This window comes from Pogoniulus pusillus, chromosome 35, assembly GCF_015220805.1.
Source record: "Pogoniulus pusillus isolate bPogPus1 chromosome 35, bPogPus1.pri, whole genome shotgun sequence".
NCBI lineage: Eukaryota > Metazoa > Chordata > Aves > Piciformes > Lybiidae > Pogoniulus > Pogoniulus pusillus.
Genome location: NC_087298.1, coordinates 6515063 through 6534256, shown reverse-complemented (window position 1 = coordinate 6534256; position 19194 = coordinate 6515063). Strand labels below are relative to the sequence as shown.

The following is a 19194-nucleotide window of genomic DNA, read 5'->3' as shown; positions in this document are numbered from 1 at the left end:
TCGGGCAGGTCTTGGTGTCCCTGCACCAGACCAGCAACCTGTGGGGACCAACTGACATTTGCCATACAAAATGCTCCTCATTTTCTCAGCGTGATGCCCTAGGTTGAAAGCACCATCCCAGCAGCACAGGCACATCTCCCATGGCTTTGTGTCTTAGGGCAAGTGGCAAGAGCTGATTAAAGTTGCTCCCACAGCTGGGACTTTCACGAGCAGCTTTCCCACATGGACAGATTAGGGTCTAATGAATGACTGAGCTTTCAGGGCTGATCTTTCTTCAGCTGAGGCACCAATACAGCACCTTTCTGCAGCATGACTTCCCACAGGCACTGATGGGATGTAGCAGTACATGAGGTTTGTGAGCACACAGCAAATGCAGAGAGAAGGAAGGAGGTGCAGTGGCAGGGAGAAGGAAAGAGGAAAGTATAAGGTGGTGGCAGAGCAGTCTGGGGAGCTATGAAGACTAGAAGCCAGCATAGATATAAATAATTTTAAAGCTAAAGCAAGGCAGCAACTGCAGGAGCACATCATGATTTGTTCACATGCATTAATGGACACATACCTGGGCCATTTTGGTCAGATTAGGCTGAAATCCAGAGAAACAAGTCAGATGTGCACATACATGTAGAGACTGATCATGGCAACCTCTTCCCTGCAAAAGACCATACAATCAACCAGGTTGGAAGAGACCTCCAAAATCATCCAGTCCAACCTAGCACCCAGCCCTAGCCAAGCAACTAGACCATGGCACTAAGTGCCTCATCCAGGCTTTGCTTGAACCCCTCCAGAGATGGCGATTCCACCACCTCCCTGGGCAGCCCATTCCAATGCCAATCACTCTCTCTGTCAAAAACTTCCTCCTAACATCCAGCCTAGACCTCCCCCAGCACAGCTTGAGACTGTGTCCCCTTGTTCTGTTGCTGCTTGCCTGGCAGAAACCAACCCCACCTGGCTACAGCCTCCCTTCAGGTAGTTGTAGACAGCAATGAGCTCTGCCCTGAGCCTCCTCTTCTGCAGGCTGCACACCTCCAGCTCCCTCAGCCTCTCCTCACAGGGCTGTGCTCCAGGCCCCTCACCAGCTTCATTGTCCTTCTCTGGACACCTTCCAGTACCTCAACATCTCTCTTGAATTGATGTTTTAATTTAATTGATGTTTAACCCCCCCCATAAATATCTTTCCTCAGGACATTACAGAATAAACCTTCCCTGCAGAGCACTCCCTGCATGCCAGTAAGGCTTAGGGCTCTTTGGTGAAGTTCTGCAGAGCCATGAATTTCACCCACAGAGGAAGGAGGGAAGAAATGCTGTGAATCCCAGAAGGACTCCTGCTGTCCCAGCAGCCCGTGTGGGAGCCCTGCCAGAGACTAGCCAGAAAGTAAGACCTGCACACAAGCCAAATGGCAGTTTCTAGAGGTCCACTCATGCAGAGGTGATTCGGTGATGCGGAGATGGATCTTTCCAGCTGGAGGTATTTTAAGCACACAGAAAATAATGTCAGAATCATAGGACTGCAATCTTTAAATTATATTCAAAAAAGATGCTCAAAGCATATATCATTGAGTTATGAACAGCTTTGGCAACTTTATTGATGATGTTGAATCTGCTTGACAGATGCATTTACACTGCATAAGCATTTGAGATGCTAGAGTAATTGCTTATTAGTCTTGTTGTGAGGCAAAACACCAGATTGAAATAAATAGGAGCTCATGAACACAGAATTTTGCTGCCTCTCTGATTATTTTTTCAAGCTAACCATCTGCTAAGCATCTGGGATTCTTAGATTCTAAGATCCATACCACACACAGGTGGGAATTAAAAAATACAAATAGAAGGAGCTTAAGAACCCAAACAAACTATAACATAAAATTGTCCAAAGTGACTAAGGAATTTCTTCCTCTGCTTGCATACAGATGTAGGGAGTTAGGTTCTTGTGGGACATCCTACACACTGAGTAGGTGTACGACCAGGCAACAGCCTGCATTGCCTGCACCAGTGCTCCTCAGCATGTGCCAGGGCCAAAAACTGGTCTGTAGTGCTTTCTAAGGTGAAGCACAGAGACTGCAGAGCAGCAGCCAAGCAAGGTCCTTGGCAGCAGTGGTTTTCCCCACCAATTAGGGAATTTGGATTAGGAGAATCCAAATTCTCCTGACCTCACCTCAAAGACTCCCAGGACTCAAAGGGATTTGGTCACAAGAATCTTAGTAGGCATCATCAGACTTTGGGTTATGTCTCCCTCTCTTGCTAACATACTCTAAAACCTTTTTATACCTTAGAGGTGGGAAGGGACCTCCAGAGATCAAGTCCAACCTCCCTGCCAAAAGCAAGACCCCCAGGGTAGTTGGCACAGGAATGCATCCAGGTGGGTTTGGGAAGTCTCCAGAGAAGGAGACTCCACAACCTCTCTGGGCAGCCTGCTCCAGGGCTCTGTCACCCTTACTGTGAAGAAGTTTCTCCTCATGTTGAGGTGAAGCTTTCTATGTTCAAAGTTTCTATCAGTTGCTCCCTGTCTTACTACTGTGCACCACTGAAAAGAGCTTAGCTCCCTCCACTTGACACCCCTCAGATGTTTCTAGACCTTGATCAGATCCCCTCCCAGCCTTCTCCAGACTAAACAGCCTCAGGGCTCTCAGTCTCTCTTCATAGAGGAGATACTTGAGTCCTGCAGTCATCCCTGTGGCTACCTCTTAGACCATGACATATTTGACAGAGGAAGAAAATAGAAGATCAACAATAAAAGTTCAGGGATGCCCAGAGTGGGAGAGAGGCTGCAGTGTCTCCTCAGCCCTTCACTCCAGTGGATCCTTTCCTCTGCTGAGGAGAGAGCTGTGTGCCCATCCAGCCTTTGATACCAGCTACCCTCCCCTGATCTCCAAGGCTCACAAATACCTCCTTGTCTTTGCTGTGGCCCCATGTTGGCACCCCCACCCAGCAGAGGACAAGGAGCACCAGCTAGCTGGGCACTCTCCCTCCACAGCCTCTTCTGCCTGGCCTGAGGAAGACACAGAGTAGGAAGCAGTTGGTATGGTAGGAGCTGCAGCATCAGCTGAGGTGTTACGGCCCCAAGAGGGCACAGCTTAAGTGTTGTGTGCAGTTCTGGGGCCCTCAATTTAAGAAAGATGTTGAGGTGCTTAAAGGCTGGTGAGGAGCCTGGAGGAGACCGAGGGCAGACCTCATTGCTCTCTACAACTACCTGAAAGGAGGTTGTAGCCAGGTGGGGTTGGTCTCTTCTACCAGACACCCAGTGACAGAACGAGAGGACAGTCTCAGACTGCACCAGGGCAGGTTCAGGCTGGATATTAGGAAGAAATTCTTCGCAGAAAGAGAGATTGCCCATTGGAATGGGCTGTCTGGGGGGTGGTGGAGTCACCATCCCTGGAGGTGTTTAAGTTCTGGGCTCCTCAATTCAAGAGAGATGTTGAGATACTGGAACGTGTCCAGAGAAGAGCAGCAAGGCTGGGGAGGGGCCTGGAGCACAGCCCTGTGAGCCTGGGGGAGCTGGGGGTGTGCAGCCTGCAGAAGAGGAGGCTCAGGGCAGACCTCATTGCTGCCTACAACTACCTGAAGGGAGACTGTAGCCAGGTGGGGTTGGGCTCTTCTCCCAGGCAAGCAGCAACAGAACAAGGGGACACAGCCTCAAGTTGTGGCAGGGAAGGTCTAGGCTGGATATTAGGAGGAAGTTCTTGACAGAGAGAGTGATTGGCATTGGAATGGGCTGCCCAGGGAGGTGGTGGAGTGGCTGTGCCTGGAGGTGTTGAAGCAAAGCCTGGCTGGGGCACTTAGTGCCATGGTCTGGTTGATTGGCCAGGGCTGGGTGCTAGATTGGACTGGATGATTTTGGAGGTCTCTTCCAACCTGGTTGATTCTATAAAGTGGAGGCTGGATGAGGCACTTGGTGCCATGGTATAGTTAATTACAAGAGTTAGGTGATAGGTTGGACTGGATGATTCTAGAGGTCTTTTCTAACCTGGTTCATTCTGTGATCTGAAGTCCAAAACTCAGGAATCAGACTGAAGTTTGCTACACTGTCTCATGCCACCTGTGGGCTGGCAGCTTTGATAAGAACATAAAATTGATATTTGAATTTTCCCCAGCTGCCACTGCATTTGAGGCTGAGAACAGGAATTAATAAAAGCAGCCAGTTAACTAACTGCCAAAGTTTTACCCATAAAGCAAATGTTCTCCTCAAAAAAATAAAAGGCAAATTAGACATGGATTTTTCTCCATGAAAAAGTGCAATTAGAGAAGCTTTGTAACTAATATTTGGGTTTTGGTTCTAAAATATGAATTATCTTTCCTAAACAGAGCATGGTGGAGGGGTTCAATTAATCTCCTTTGAACACACACATTCAGGTACTTAAAAAGGGGAAAAAAATAATAATAAGAAAAAAAAACCTTGTGCATCATGAGATATCATCTCCAAAAAGCTGTAAACAGCATCTTAGGGAGCAGAGTTTGTGTGACAAATTTGAGATTAGGTGGATTCCCATCTAAGAATTAAATTGCTTATCAGAGAAATAATATTGGAGTCAAATAAATGAGAAATCTCCACTGAAGATTCGAAAAAAAGTAATTTTAAAAATTAATTAGAATCAAAAAGATGGATCTCAAAGGATAGGACAGCTCTCATTTAGACAGGCTGTAATTAATTCCTTATTCCAGGAATTCATTAACAGGCTCTAAGAGCAAATCATTCCTTTGCCGGAGCTAAGCTCCGGAGAGGAAGATTCATCTGGAAAGGGGAGACAGAACTGCCCTGCTGGTTGAGGGCAGGGAGAGCCTCACCAGCAGCCTCTGGCCAGGGCTGTGTGTGGTCAGGGCAGCAGCTGCCTATGGTGGAGGGGTCACAGTGATTTGGTTTGCTGCATGAGCAGAGCTTGGGCCCCCAGCAGCTGGCCACGTTCCTGATGGGTGCTGAAGAAGCTGCAAGCAGAGGGGCTGAGCTGAGTGCTGGCCCTCATGGGGATTTGTGGGTGAGGGAAAGGAACCACAAAGCACTGCTGTGATTTCTGGCTCAACTCAACAGGAGGTGCTTCTCCCTCCCACTCCTGGCTGGACAGCAGCTCTCTCCATCTTGTTCTGCCTTTCACTGGGCTCCTGACAGACCAGCACAGATCCCTTCACAAGTCCTCAGGCCTTAGCACGGAGACCAAAAATGTAGAGATCTGAGGGAGTTTTGCCATAAAACTTCAGCATGCAGCAATGGGGAACTGGGATCAGAGTGGACACATTTCCAACCTCCTTCTCTGCTCCCCCCTAAAGCCAATGGACACATTTGACAGCTCTAGAAAATAAACAACCCTACCCAATTCACAGAGCAGCCTCCATGCAGAGAGCAGCTTGGGCACCTCGATAGACTTAATGTGCGAGTTTCCACCACTAATAACTAACTGCACTGGCAGGCTGGTGTGCTGCCAGCCCCCCTGGAGCAATTTCACAACTTCCACTCCAGTCTGCAATCCTTTGGAGAGGCCAAAGCCCAGCTCTGGTCCTTGCCAGCAAGCACACTCAGCGAGCTGGCATCTGGATCCCTTTGATAACTAGTTAGGCTTGGAGCTTATCCTCTGAGCTGGAGGGTTCATCAAGGGGAGGATAAGCAAGGCATGAGTCTGCTGTCTGTACCCAACTGGAGCAAAGCCCAAACCTAAATCCTCCTCTGAAAAGACCTGAGCTGTGGATCTGGAGCTGAGGAGCATCCTGCTGGCCTTTCCATCTGCGACAAAGGCAGCCCAAGTCCTGGACCTGCAGCATGGTGGGAGGCAGAGCCATGAATATGGATTTAACCCTCCAGTCCCAACCCTTTGGGCTGAGGACTGTCACACACCACATGGCAGCAGCAGTCCTGGGCTCTGCTGGTTTCTTGGCCTTATTGCAACAGAGAGAATTAAAAGGACATTTCCCTGGGGAAGAACCCAGTGACCTGTGCAGTGTGTGGCCAGACTGCTCCCAGGCTCTTCAGCCAGACAACAGTGGAAGGAGGCAGAAAGACAACAGGATTAGCTAGCACTGGCTGAAAATAAGCTCCTTCTGTACCTTAAACAAGGGTACCCAGGTCCTACTGGGAGGAGCAGGTTCCAGAGAGGAGGACAGATCCCCTGGCAGTGGGACTTGACCATCTGGGACCAAAACCAAGCCACACAGCTCACCACCTAGCAGAGCCTGCCTAGTACGAGGTCCCACACTTTGCTCACACTCCTCTCTGCCACAGGCATAAGGATGAGTCTACTTCTCACTGTGGTTCATTTAAATCCAATTTTCTTTAGCAGGAACTGATAGGGCTACCAAAAACCTGAAACTGGCTCCCATTCTGCACTTGTGCCTTGAGCTTCTTTCTCCCTGAGTCAGCCTAAACCTACTTTGCTGGAAAACACAAATCACTCCCAGTTGTGGAGTGCTCAGCTCTGAGCACTGTACCCCAGGGGCTCCAGAAAATAAAGACAATTAGAATCATAGAATCAACCAGGTTGGAAGAGACCTCCAAGATCATCCAGTCCAACCTATCACCCAGCCCTAACCAATCAACTAGACCATGGCACTAAGTGCCTCATCCAGTCTTTTCTTGAAGACCCCCAGGGACGGTGCCAAACCCCCAGGGACGGTGCCAATTAGTGGCTACCTCTGAAAAAAACCAACCAAACAAGTGCCAAAGTGTAAAGTTGCCAAAACCTAACAAACCTGTGAGAAGTGACTTAAAAATAGAATTGTGGCAGTCTGTTCATCTGCTTTCCTGTCACAGAGACCCAGTGCTACCTTGGAAGTCCTGCTCCAACAAACAAGAAACCAAACCACAATAGAAGATGAGTTCCAGGTTAAGCAGCTGATTCAAAGAGATGGTAATGAAAGGATCTCTTTTCTGCCTGCAGTTTCCCAGGATGCTTTAGCTGGAAGCAGCTACAGTGGCACAGGTTGGTAAGGAGGTAAGTGTGGCACGGAGCACTAAAAGGAGGAAGTTTTGGGGATAGGCAGCACAGCATCATCTGCATAGCACTACCTGCTTGAAGCAAGGCTTGCAGGTTGGACATCCCTCTGTGGCATTGAAGGGCTAAAGTCATATTGACTTCTTCACAAGCCCTGTCTCATTTCTGTCCTTGGAGAAGACAGGGATTGTATTGCTATAATGATGGACATGCTTGTGGATGATAAGGGGAGGGAAGAGAGGAGCTGGCCTGGCCACCAGATTTGTGCTTGGGGTTTTCTCTTGTGGTACTGGTCCCCTCTTGGGTCCTTGGTGGTGAGGGGACACACAGAAGATGCTTCATTTGACAGAGATGGATGCAGCAGTCGCTGTGACTCCTTGCTGGAGATTTACAGAAGAGCTAAGGGAGGAACTGGATCTCTGCTCTTGTTGTGTACTTGGGACTGCAGATCTAATGGCCTCAGTATCTCTGGGAAAATAGCAGATTAAAAAATCTAAGGTATTGCTCCTAGCCAAGTGCCAGCCCTACTATTTCACTGCTGCGTGCAAGATAGCAGGGCAGAGCACTTTGACACCCTGAAGGAGGTTTGATGTGGGGCTGTTCCAGCTGTTCTTTAACACAAGAAGCACCAGCCATAGCTGAGTGAAGATCATTCCCAGCCCAAGCAGTGTGCCCCAGTCTGCATTTGGGGAAGAAAACCCAAAGGTTTCCCAAAGACAGCATCCGTAGCAGGAGAGCCAGGGACAGAGATGTCCAAGGCACTGCATGACACCGACATAGCACAGATGTTGGCTCAGAGGTCACCTCTCCATCACTCCAGCAGCAGCAGCAAGCCACTTATAACTAAAATACACCAGCAGCTCCAGCCATAGAAGAAGCCATTGGGAACAAGATGTGTGGCATTGACTTAACATTTAGATGTGTTTGATTTTACCTCCTGTCATGCCCACGCAGCCCCTGCAGCATCTCAGCACCCAGTAGTGTTGGGACTTGCCGTGGCACTTTCCTCCTCCTCCTCCTCCTCCTCCTCCCACCAGCTGCTTTGCTCAGTTTTCTTCCCAACAAGCACTTGAAGGTGGTGTTGCAGGCAGCTGCCTATACAGCTCATTGAATCAAACATTCTGCTGCCACCACATTGTCTCTTTCATTTACTGTGTGACAAATGCCTGGAAAGTGTTTGGTTTTCTGTCATTATAAAGCCAAGGATATTAAATTCACATCAACCTGACAATGAGAGCATGGCTACGGAAATGAAACATTGCCTGCAGAGGGAAGGAGGGGCAGGAGGCCCTTTAAGCACATGGTGATGAAGTAGGAGGGAAGGCAGAAATTCACACCTGCACTGTTTCCCAGGCTGAGCACAAACAACTCAGTTTTCCTTGGAGAAGAGATTTGTGGTCTGGATAGAGGAGAAAGAGGCACAAGGGATGAGGCTGGAGATGCTTCTATCGAGTATCCTTCAAGCCTTGTATGCTCATAGGTCAAAGGCACCATCCCTGTTCCTAGGGGTGTTCAAAAGATGGAAAGCTGTAGTGCTGAGGGACATGGTTTAGAACCAGGCTTGGGGAGCTACATAATGGTTGGAATCAAGGGTCATAGAATGGTCTGGGTCAGAAGGAACCTCTGAAGGTCATCTAGTACAGCCCTCGCTGCAGTCAGCAGGGACATCCTCAACTAGAACAGGTTGCCCAGAGCCTCACTTTGAGTATCTCCAGGGGTGGGGCCCCAACCACCTCCCTGCGCAACCTGTTCCAGTCTTCCACTAACCTCATGGTAAAGAACTTGCTCCTAACATCCAGTCTAAATCTGTTCTTCTCTAGTTTGAAGCCATTGTCCCTAATCCTATCACTACAAGTCTCTGTAAACAGTCACAGAATCATAGGATCAGCCAGGTTGGAAGAGACCTCCAAGATCATCCAGCCCAACCTAGGACCCAGCCCTAGCCAATCAACCAGACCATGGAACTAAGTGTCTCATCCAGGTTTTGCTTGAACACCTTCAAGGATGGCAACTCCACCACCTCCCTGGGCAGCCCATTCCAATGCCAATCACTCTCTCTGGGAAGAACTTCCTCCTAACATCCAGCCTAGACCTCCCCTGGCACAACTTGAGACTTTGTCCCCCTTGCTGGTTGCCTGGCAGAAGACCCCAGCCCGAGCTGGCTACAACCTCCTTTCAGGTACTTGTAGAGATCAATGAGGTCACCCCTACCCAATGAAAGGACCTCTCCAACCCAAGCAATTCCAGGATTCTATGAGCCCAAGCAGTGCCATGCCACATCTGCTCTGACCAAAGGCACCACTGGCATCTGCTACCTCAGCCACCTTCCTGCAGCAGTGACTCTCTGGTTCTCCACCCACCACCTGTGGGGAAATATCTGCCAAAGCACAAGGAGCTGTAGGTGGCCACTCACTGTGTACTGTGGCCACACACACTCCGGAGATGTGATCACATCAAGTCCCTCCATTCCCTTCACAGATCCCCAGTCACTTAGCTGCCTCTTAATCATCAGGAGGCCTCTGGATCTCTCTATTGATACTAAAAAGCATTTCCACTTCAGCATAAGCTCCTTATCTCAAAGACTGTGCTCCATGTCCTTTATCCCATTACCAAATAGGAAGAACTCTCAATTCTTCCTCCTACCAGAAAGATTTTGGGTTTGGAGGGGTGGTATTTGCAGCCTTGTTACCCAAATGTCTCCCTTAGCCCCTTACCAAACATGAAGAACTCATTCTCCCTCCTACCAGAAAGACTTTGGGTTTGGGGGAGGATGGTGGGGTGGTATTTGCAGCTTGGTTACTCAAATGTCTCCCTTATCAAATATGAAGAACTCTCATTCTCCCTCCTACCAGAAAGATTTTGGGGTTGGGGGGTGGTGGTGGTATTTGCAGCCTTGTTACCCAAATGTCTCCCTTAGCCCCTTACCAAACATGAAGAACTCATTCTCCCACCTACCAGAAAGATTTTGGGGTTGGGGGTGGTGTATTCCTGAAGGAGCCTAAAGGTGTTCAAGAAAAGCCTGGATGAGGCACTTGGTGCCATGGTCTAGCTGACTGGATAGGGCTGGGTGCTAGGTTGAACTGGCTGAGCCTGGAGGCCTCTTCCAGCCTGGTTGATTCTATGGTGGTGGGGTGGTATTTGCAGCCTTGTTACCCAAACATCTCTCTTATCCGACAGGAAGAGCTCTCATTCTCCCACCTACCAGAAAGATTTTGGTGTTGGGGGTGGGGGTGGTATTTGCAGCCTTGTTACCCAAACATCTCCCTTATCCCCTTATCCAATAGGAAGAACTCTCATTCTCCCACCTACCAGAAAGATTTTGGTGTTGGGGATGGGGTGGGGGTGGTATTTGCAGCCTTGTTACCCAAACATCTCCCTTATCCCCTTATCCAATAGGAAGAACTCTCATTCTCCCACCTATCAGAAAGATTTTGGTGTTGGGGGGGGTGGGGTAGGGGTGGTATTTGCAGCCTTGTTACCCAAACATCTCCCTTATCCCCTTATCCAATAGGAAGAACTCTCATTCTCCCACCTACCAGAAAGATTTTGGTGTTGGGGGGGTGGGGGGTGGTATTTGCAGCCTTGTTACCCACACATCTCCCTCCCACTCACCTTTGCCCGATTGCTGATAAACATGGAACTCCTTTCCCTTCCTAGCAAGAGGAACAGAGGATCTTTTCTCCTCTCCTGATAAATGCTAATAAGCTTCTTATCCTCTTACCAATAAGCAGGAGCGTTGCAAATCCTGTGTCAGCCGCACTAGGGTTAGGGCTGCTTGCGTTACGTGAAGAGATTTTGCAAAGTGGCAAATAAAAGGCAGATCACTTCATTCTCTTATCTGAAACTTCTTTCTAGGAGGGAAGGCAGGGTTGTTTAGAAGTACATTTAATTGGGTATTATTCAGGATCAGGTTGAGGCAAGCTCTCCTGTCTCCCACAAAGAACTTCCACACTAATTTGTTCCTCCCCGTGGATGAAAGGTCATTGTGCTGACTAGAAAGTTAAGTAAACAAAATTAGCATCTGATTTAAGAGACTTCTTATTCCCTCTGGTGTAAATTAGTGTAAAAATTAGCAAGACTTTCAGTTGTTTCTGTTTTCTGCATTTGAAATGCATCAGTTCCCTGAATTTAATGGTGTGGAGGCTTATTACTTCTTTATTTATGCAACTGCAGATGTATGGGTGGTGAGATGGAAGGGATTGAGTATATATCATCTTTGGAAGGGAAAGTCATTCAAGGTTAGCACAAGCAGGACGGAAGAGCTCACAGCAGCAGACACCTGAACTGTGAAGGAGTAACAATTCCATGCTCACAGATGGGGAAATTGTGGCATTCCCAGAGATTTAAGAAAAAGCAGCCACTGTTTGAGATTGAGGGGGAAAAGCTCCCATAAATACATCCCAGAAGTAGGTTCCTGATAAGATGCTCACTAAAAAGCTTTAGACTTGCTCCAACTCATCTATTACTAACCATTGAGCAACCTGGTTCTAGTAGAAGATGCTCTCGTGCCCATGGCAGGGTGGTTGGACCAGAAGATCTTTAAGAGCCCTTCCAACCCAAAGCAGTCTATGGTTCTGTAACACTACTGCTGTCCATTCTCATAAGCTGAGGTCACTGCAGCCTTCCCTGCTGATCTTAACTTCCTCCTGCATTCCCAACAAAAGCTCCACGCAGGGACAGAGGGCTGAAAAATGTAAACACATGACAGAGAAGGGAGGAGATGTGCATTTTTCTGTCCTGCTGGGATGAATAGCTGTGATGGTTTGGGTGTTCCTTGCCCCCCAGACTTTAGAAACCACCTGGACTAGACTCAGCTGGCTCTGGAAATATGAATGAAGCTTGTATTTACAGCTAGCACAATATACAAGCAGATAGTTACAGTATATACAGAAATACACAAGGTAAAAGGTAATACAGAAACACAACTCCCCTCCCAGCAACCTGAGTCCCCAGGAGGGGCTCCCAACCACCCCCTCACCTTTCCCCTACCCCTCCCAACCTTACCCCAGTCCCAAGGAAGAATGGAGGCTCGGCCAGGGGGTTAGGAAGGAAAGTGGATTAGTCAAAGAGATGGAAGGTGAGGTTAGAGAGTAAGATGCAGCTCAGAGCTTGCCAGCAGCAAAGTGAGAGTGGTTATCTATGTTTTTATTTCTTATTCTTATACATGGCAGCAAGCCTATGAGCAAAGCAGACATCACCACTGTTTTTGTTTCACAGCCTGTAATCTCATTCTTCTCACCAAAACATTCTAGCCTGCTTCAAACTAGCACAACAGCCTTCCAAGGAGACAATGGTTCCTGTGGAGTGAGGAGGAGGAGTTGAGCTGGAAGCAAAGGAGTACCTGAACCTTGGTATCTTTCAACACAAGGACAGGAGAGCTTTTTCTAATCGCCACTTCACTGGTTTAAAGACTATTCCCAGCACGTCACACATTGTGTTTCAGCAGCAGACAGGAGGCACAAAGACACTATTAAATGGGAAGGCCAGAAAGAATGCCCAGAAGTAGGTTTTTCTGGGAGTGCCTCTGACAGAATTCTTCAGATGCCCCATAACAAAGTGAGAGGTTGGACCTTTAGGCTTCCCAAAGCCATGGGACTCACATTTGTGGGACATCTCACCCCAAGACATTCTTGCTTGAAAAAAAGCACCTCCCAAACTCTCTAAGTAAGGATCAGCTGCAGATACTGCCAAAAGACACTGGAAATTTGCTATTTCTGTCCCCCTGCAATACCTGACCCTCTGCAGAGACCAACTATGGTCCCATTGCACTCACCCCACAGAAGATTTTCTCCTCCAGAGTTACCTTGGCTGCAGCACTGTTCAGGAATAATGCTCTGGCCCCATCAGAGCCATGAACTTCCCCAGGGACAAATGTCATGCCAAGGGAGCAAAACCAGCTCCCCTAGACAGCCTCATTGAGGCTGGGGTTATGCTGGTCTCTGGTGAGCTCCTCCTGCTGTAGTATTTTTAGTCTTAGGTACTACTAATTTGGATGTTGATTTTCCACTCTGCGGTTCAAACATATTTCCACTTTAATTGGTAAAACTCAGTCCCCAGACCCCGAAGAGAGGTGCAGCATTTTCAACCCAGCTCATCATTTTGAGTCTGCAATTGCTTGTTAAACCAAAAAGATGCAGAACTGAGAGCAGTATGTTAAGCTTAATAACATGAATATTAATTCCCTGAAGAGCTTTGGGATATATCTGTTCTACCAGCTAAGTAAAGGTAGCACTCCTCCAGCCCCATAAGAGAAAGGCAGGCACTGAAGCAGTCGTTTGCATTTCTTACTGACTCAGTTTTAGACGTGAGCAGAAACCAGTTTTCTAGTTAAGAAGAGAGCTGCTCTTGGAGTTACCATGAAAGGCTGCAGCAGAGCTTTGGGACCTGCCAGGTTTGGCTGGGCAGGACCACCGGTTCCTAACTGAAGAGTAGAGTCAAGAGGCAGCCCAGGGGCTACAAAATAAGGTGTTCCCAGCATCAGAGTTGTCAGAAATCACTTACTGGGAAACTCTGAGGCTTGAGTAGCTAGGTGTAGTTTGTGTGCCAGCAGGTCCTTACTCTGTGCACAATGAAGCCTGGACTCCTGCCTTGCACTAGCACAGCCATTGTCCCAGGAAAGCCACACTGGGAACTCCTTTCTTTGACTACAGAGCCAGCATTTTGTGGAATATCCAATTTCCCCACTCTTGCTATGCATGCAATAAAAATGCCAGCCTCCTCAGAGGCTTTAATAAAGCCTTAGCTTCTTGCTACAATTGGGTGTAGAGACAGAGTAAGCACAGAAACATTTCTCTGTCCAAACAGATCTCTGCAAACCCCTGGGATCCAAACCGAGGGGCTTAGGCACCTCTAGTCATAGGCAGCAGCTGAACAGGGTGTGTTAGTCTGAGCCTAGCTGGGATATTCTGGTGAGAGGAATGAGATGATAGTCTGTGAGAAGGAAACAGAGGTGATGGCTACTGCACTCATAGGCTTGCTGAGGTCTATAAGAACAAGAACACAAACACAGATGACAGAGTTGTTTGTTCTCTGTCTCTGGGGCTGCAAGAACTTCTAACCTAACCTGCCATCTGTGTGACTAATCCATCTGCTTCCTAAGCCTACTGGCTGACCCCCCAAACTCACCTTGAATGCAAGGCAAAGTCTGAGGTAAGGTAGGGGGGGTGGGGAGAAGGTGGAAGGGTGGTTGGGAGCCCCTCCTGGGGACTCTGGTTTTTGGGGGGGTGGCTGTTGTGTTTCTGTATTACTTTTTAACTTGTCTATTTCTGTCTGTATTGTAAATACCTGCTTGTATATTGGGGTAAGCTGTAAGTATAGCTTCATTCAACTTCCAGATAGACTGAGTCTAGTCTGGGTGATTTTCTTGGGGGGGGGGGAGCACCCAAACCATCACACAGGGGTTTCAGGCAATCACCTCCGGGAGATGGGATATTATCCTGCTAGAGCATGTCTTCCTGTGTGGGTCCCTCCCTCCAAAGTAAGCATACAGATAATGTCAGGTGCTGAAAGATCCAGTTTAAAAACACCCCCAGATTTGTCCCCCCCTCATAGGAAGCACAGCAAACTCTTAACTGTAGTCAGAATATTGTCTCCTATTGCCCAGAGCACGACTGGAACTAGAAGCCCTTTTAAATAAGCCTGACCTTGCTCCCACCTTGACCAGCCCCAAGCTAGGACTTCTTGTCATAGGCATTTTCCTCGCCATTATATCCTTCCTTGCAGTTCATCAGCCAAGAGCAATGCTAGAGAGGAGGACAAAAGTTCAAAGCCTGTCACAAAAGGGACCTCTTACAGAAAAAAAAGGTCAGGAGATCTTGCAGGGCAGAGACAGTTTGCAACTGCTGTGGCCACAATGTCTTATAAAAACAGAGATTAAAACCACAGCTAAAAAAAATGAGCAGAAGAGCCATTAAGCATATGTTGGGCCCAAGCCAATAAACACATAAACAACAGCAACTGCCAGTTAACCACAGGCCAGAACTTGCTGCAAGCCGCAGGTACGAGGCACAAATTGCCAATAATCAGGTTTAATGGCTTTGGTTTACAGTCTCCCAGGTTTGCAAGGTTTGTTCTCTTCTGCAATATTAGCCAGCGAAATAAAGGCTCTCTGTTCTTGCAAATCTGTTGGGGTGGGGGAGGCTCTGTTGGAAGATTCATAGTTGGCACAGATCTCCAGGGAGTGGGAGATTTTGGTGTGATGCTGAGGGTGAAGATGCTCAGGCAGAGGGTGAAGAGTGCAATAACAAGGATGAGATTTGGAGCCAAACCAGAAGTGATAACTAACGGGAGCGCAGAAGTCCAAAGGAATGAACTTCAACTTATTTCTGCTCAGGTGGAACACCCTGTGCCCTGGGAGGATGCAGAGGCTCTGTGCAGAGTGGAGTTTAAAGCACAGTGGCTGTGCTTTTAGCATAAAAGTTGCAGCTCTGCTTTGATTGGGATAGAAGCAGGAACAAATGAAGCTTATTGGAGAAACTCAGCAGCCTTTTAACTCAGACTCTGAAAGAGGCTGCCTCAGACCAAGACAAGCTGCTTTCTTGTTGTAAGTAACTAGCTAGAGGGTGAGAGAAAATGGGTTTGAGTTGTGCCAGGGAAGATGTAGATTGGACATTAGGAAAGAAATTCTTACTGAGAGAGCACTGCAAGAGGCTGCCCAGGGAGGTGTTGGGAGCCACCATCCCTGGAGGTTTTCAAGCAGCTGTAGATGTGGTGCTTCAGGATATAGTTTAGTGGTCATGGTAGTAGGGTTATGGTTGGAGTCTTAAAGGTATTTCCCCACCTTAGTACCTCTGTAAGCTCTAGCATCCATTTGAAACTTTCCTCCAGGAATACACCAACCCCACAGCTGCTTTAACCACTCCCAAGGAGGAACAAAATCCTCCTTCCACTTCCTGTGTGTGTAGCAAAGCTGCTTTCCAGAGCAAGTTATGGTTGCCCCTGCAGAGCTACACATGGTTCTTGGCCACCACCATCAGCTACACCACAGTGCCTGTAGCACAGGGAGCTTGGCTTTCATAGTCATCAAAGCTTACAGAACACACCATAGGAATAGCCTCAGACAACTGTTAGCTCTATAAAACATTTCTACAGCACCACAAGTTCACAAACAAGATCAGAGGCTGTCTGACCCAGAGAGACTCCAGTCAATACAGGGCAGGGCTCACAAGCACAGCAAAATACAAAGAAGCAGTTGTGAGAGGGACTCAAGAGAGAAGAAAAGAGAAGACCAAGCATTCACCAGAAGCTGGCTCAGTAACAGCTTTCAAATCACTGACTTGTTCTATCAGTGGCTGCTGCAGAGCTTTGCTGAGTGCACACAAGTATCTCCAACTCTCTGATGAAGAAGTACAAAGTAATGATGTGACTTACCTGTTCCCATGAATTGAGGCCAGGTTTCAGCTAGGTCCTTGCTCCAGGCCAATCACAGTACCCTAGAAATGGGAGGGAGCACCCGAAACAAGCTCTCTTTTACTGCAGAATGACCTTGCCCCACCTTCCCCCTCCAAGTGATTTGCCCTTTCCTTCCTGATTGGCCCCAGTGTGTGTGGAATTAATCACAGCCTCCTTAAAGACTCCTGATTAACATTTCCAGCACATGCTAACAAGACTCTTTCTGGCTTTAATCTGCTTTCCTTCATTATAGCTTTCTGGAGACAAACTTTATACATTTATGAGAAACATTAAATGTACAATCATCTAACTACAATTTACAGCTGTCCTGGCTCTGTGGAGTTTGTGTAAAGACTCAATATATTATAGGATGACATTTGGAATGGGCTCTTTAGAGCTACAGCTCTAACCACATCCATTCCTTAGGTCACTTTGCAGGTTGCCAGCATTGTAAAAGTCAGCAACTAAGTCCAGAGAGGTGGATTGATGCAGCCTGTCTGAGCCTACCAAAAATGCAGGGGCAAGTCCACCACAAAAAAGGACCCAAATCAAACACCAGCAGCAAAGTGGTACCTCCAGGACTTCCAGCACAAGCACAGGGTGATCTTATCTCCAACAGAGAGTTTAAGCCTTAGGATTGGCATTTTGGGCAGCAGGGTAAAACATAAGAAGGCTAAATAATAAACAAAGATGGCTGAGCTGTACATATAAAGATGGGAATGAAGGTGGGCACCTGGAGTGAGCACCCCAAACAGGAGCCAGGTGGCCAAGAAGCATCCCAGCCTGTGTGTCAGGACCAGGGAAGTGTTTGTTCCTTTGTACTTGGCACTGGTGAGGTCACACCCCAAATACTGTGTTCAATTTTGGGTCCTTTACTCCAAGAAGGATGTTATGGTGCTGGAATGTGTCCAGAGATGGGTAATGAAGCTGGTGAAGAGCATGGAGAATGTATTTTATGAGGAACTGGGGTTGTTTAATTTGGAGAAGAGGAGGCTGAAGGGAGACTTAATGGTCTCTACAACTATCTGAAAGGAGGTTGGAGTGAGGTGGGGGTTGGTCTCTTCTCCTTAGTATCAAGCAACAGAATGAGAGGAAATGACCTCATGTTGTGCCAGGGAAGGTTTAGATTGGATATTAGGAACATTTTTTTACTGAAAGAATATTGGAACAGGTTGCCCAGGGAGGTGATGGAGTCACCATCCCTAGAGATGTTAAAAAACACATAGACACTGCAGTTTGGGACATGGTTTAATGGTAGTGTCAGGTTGATGGTTGAACTTGGTGATCACCAAGGGAAAAGTCCCTCAGGATCACCAAGACCAACCTATAACTCTACTCTACAAGACTCACCTTAAACCATATCCCTAAGCACCACATCCAAACTACCTTTAAGCACATCCAGAGTGGGTGACTCCACTACCTTCCTGGGCAGCTTGTTCCTGTCCCTGACCACTCTCAAGACTCACCTTAAACCATATCTCTAAGCACCACATTCGAACTACCTTTAAACACATCCAGAGTGGGTGACTCCACCACCTCCCCGGGCAGCCTGGCCACTTTCAAGATTCACCTTAAACCATATCCCTAAACACCACATCCAAACGAACCTTAAACACATCCAGAGTGGGTGACTCCACCACCTCCCTGGGCAGCTCACTCCAGTCCCTGACCATTCTCTCAATGGAAAACTTTTCCCTAATGTCCAATTTAAACCTCCCCAGTCTCAGCTTGAGGCCATTCCCCCTTATTCTGTCTCCAATTACCTGTGAGAAGAGACCAGCCCCAGCCCCTCCAGAAGGGCCCTTGTGATCTTGAGGGTCTTTTCCCACAGAAGAAATTCTGTGGTTCTGTGGAATGGAATATTTCTTGCATTCAATGCAAGAGAAAGGTTCCAAGTTTCAACTTGACTCTCACAAAGGGTTCTGGAGCTGGACTCCTTGCAATGCTCATGAGTCCTCACATTTAGCACCTACATTCAGCTCCAATACATAACACAATAAGCACACGAGAAGCTCATTGTAGTAAATACAGCACCACTGCAAGTGAAAGAGCAATTAGAAGCATAATTCAGACAGATTTGAGTTAATACCTATTTTCTGGGAGGTGCTAATCTCCCCAATAAATGTCCTAAGTGTACAAAATACACTTTGGTGCTCCCAGCTCCCCTCTGCCACAAACTGCTCACCTACTAATTGGAGTTTTGAACCCGGCCCCATTTCTTGGGAGTGTGTTGGCAATAGCTGTGCCAGCTTTTGGAAGCTAAACGCTGCTGAGTCAAACAGTTTAGCAGCTTGCTTGCAAGAGCTGCTGTGAGCAAAGCTATCCTTCCACCTTGCCCTCCTCCAGCGGGGTCAGGATCCGGCGCACTGGTGCTGCTGCTAATGGGAGTTGATACAGCTAAACGCTGCTGGCAATCCTGCTCCATCCTGCCTTGGCTGCTTCCCAGCCTGCTCCCTCTGCCAGCCAGCTCAGGAGTTCTCTGCAAGGACAGGGAACTGGGGAATGTGCAGGGGGGCCTGCAGGAGGGGAATTTTTCTCTTCAACATAAAGACAAACTGCAATGATCTGAGGGTGCTGTATCCCTGGAGCAAGCTGCCCAGGGAGGTTGTGGAGTCTCCTCTCTGGACTCATTCCAGACCCATCAGCCTGGTCTAGTTGAAACTGCATTAGCAGAGGGATTGGGCTAGATGATCTCCTGAGGTCCCTTCCAACCCCACTACTCAGTGATTCTCTGGCAGGCACAGTGTGACACTAGCCCAGCACATCTCTGCCTGTTGGGTGTATGTGGAACAGGAAGAACAGGGTCCCCTCTGCACCTTCCTTGCATGGAGACCCTTGCCAGCATGCTGCTCTTCTGCTGGGTCTCTGGGGTGGCTCAGCCTTTATGTCTGAG

At 48.0% G+C, this 19194-nt stretch overlaps 1 protein-coding gene across 6 annotated transcripts in view; it reads right to left on the bottom strand.

The window, feature by feature from the left end:
• LOC135190248 (uncharacterized) overlaps positions 1–16445 on the bottom strand; it is a 29196-nt gene extending 12751 nt beyond the window's left edge. For 4 of the 6 annotated variants that reach the window (XM_064171387.1, XM_064171386.1, XM_064171384.1 and 1 more), the window contains exons 1-3: positions 16281–16445; positions 1380–1459; positions 560–649 (exon numbers count right to left, since the gene is read on the bottom strand). In XM_064171387.1, coding sequence (XP_064027457.1) covers positions 560–649; positions 1380–1459; positions 16281–16290 — 180 coding nt within the window. In that variant the 5' untranslated portion in view covers positions 16291–16445. Of the gene's footprint in view, positions 1–559; positions 650–1379; positions 1460–10632; positions 10763–16280 lie in introns of all 6 variants that reach the window. The other 2 variants (XM_064171389.1, XM_064171388.1) reach the window with 2 other exon arrangements.
• Positions 16446–19194: the final 2749 nt, after the last annotated feature.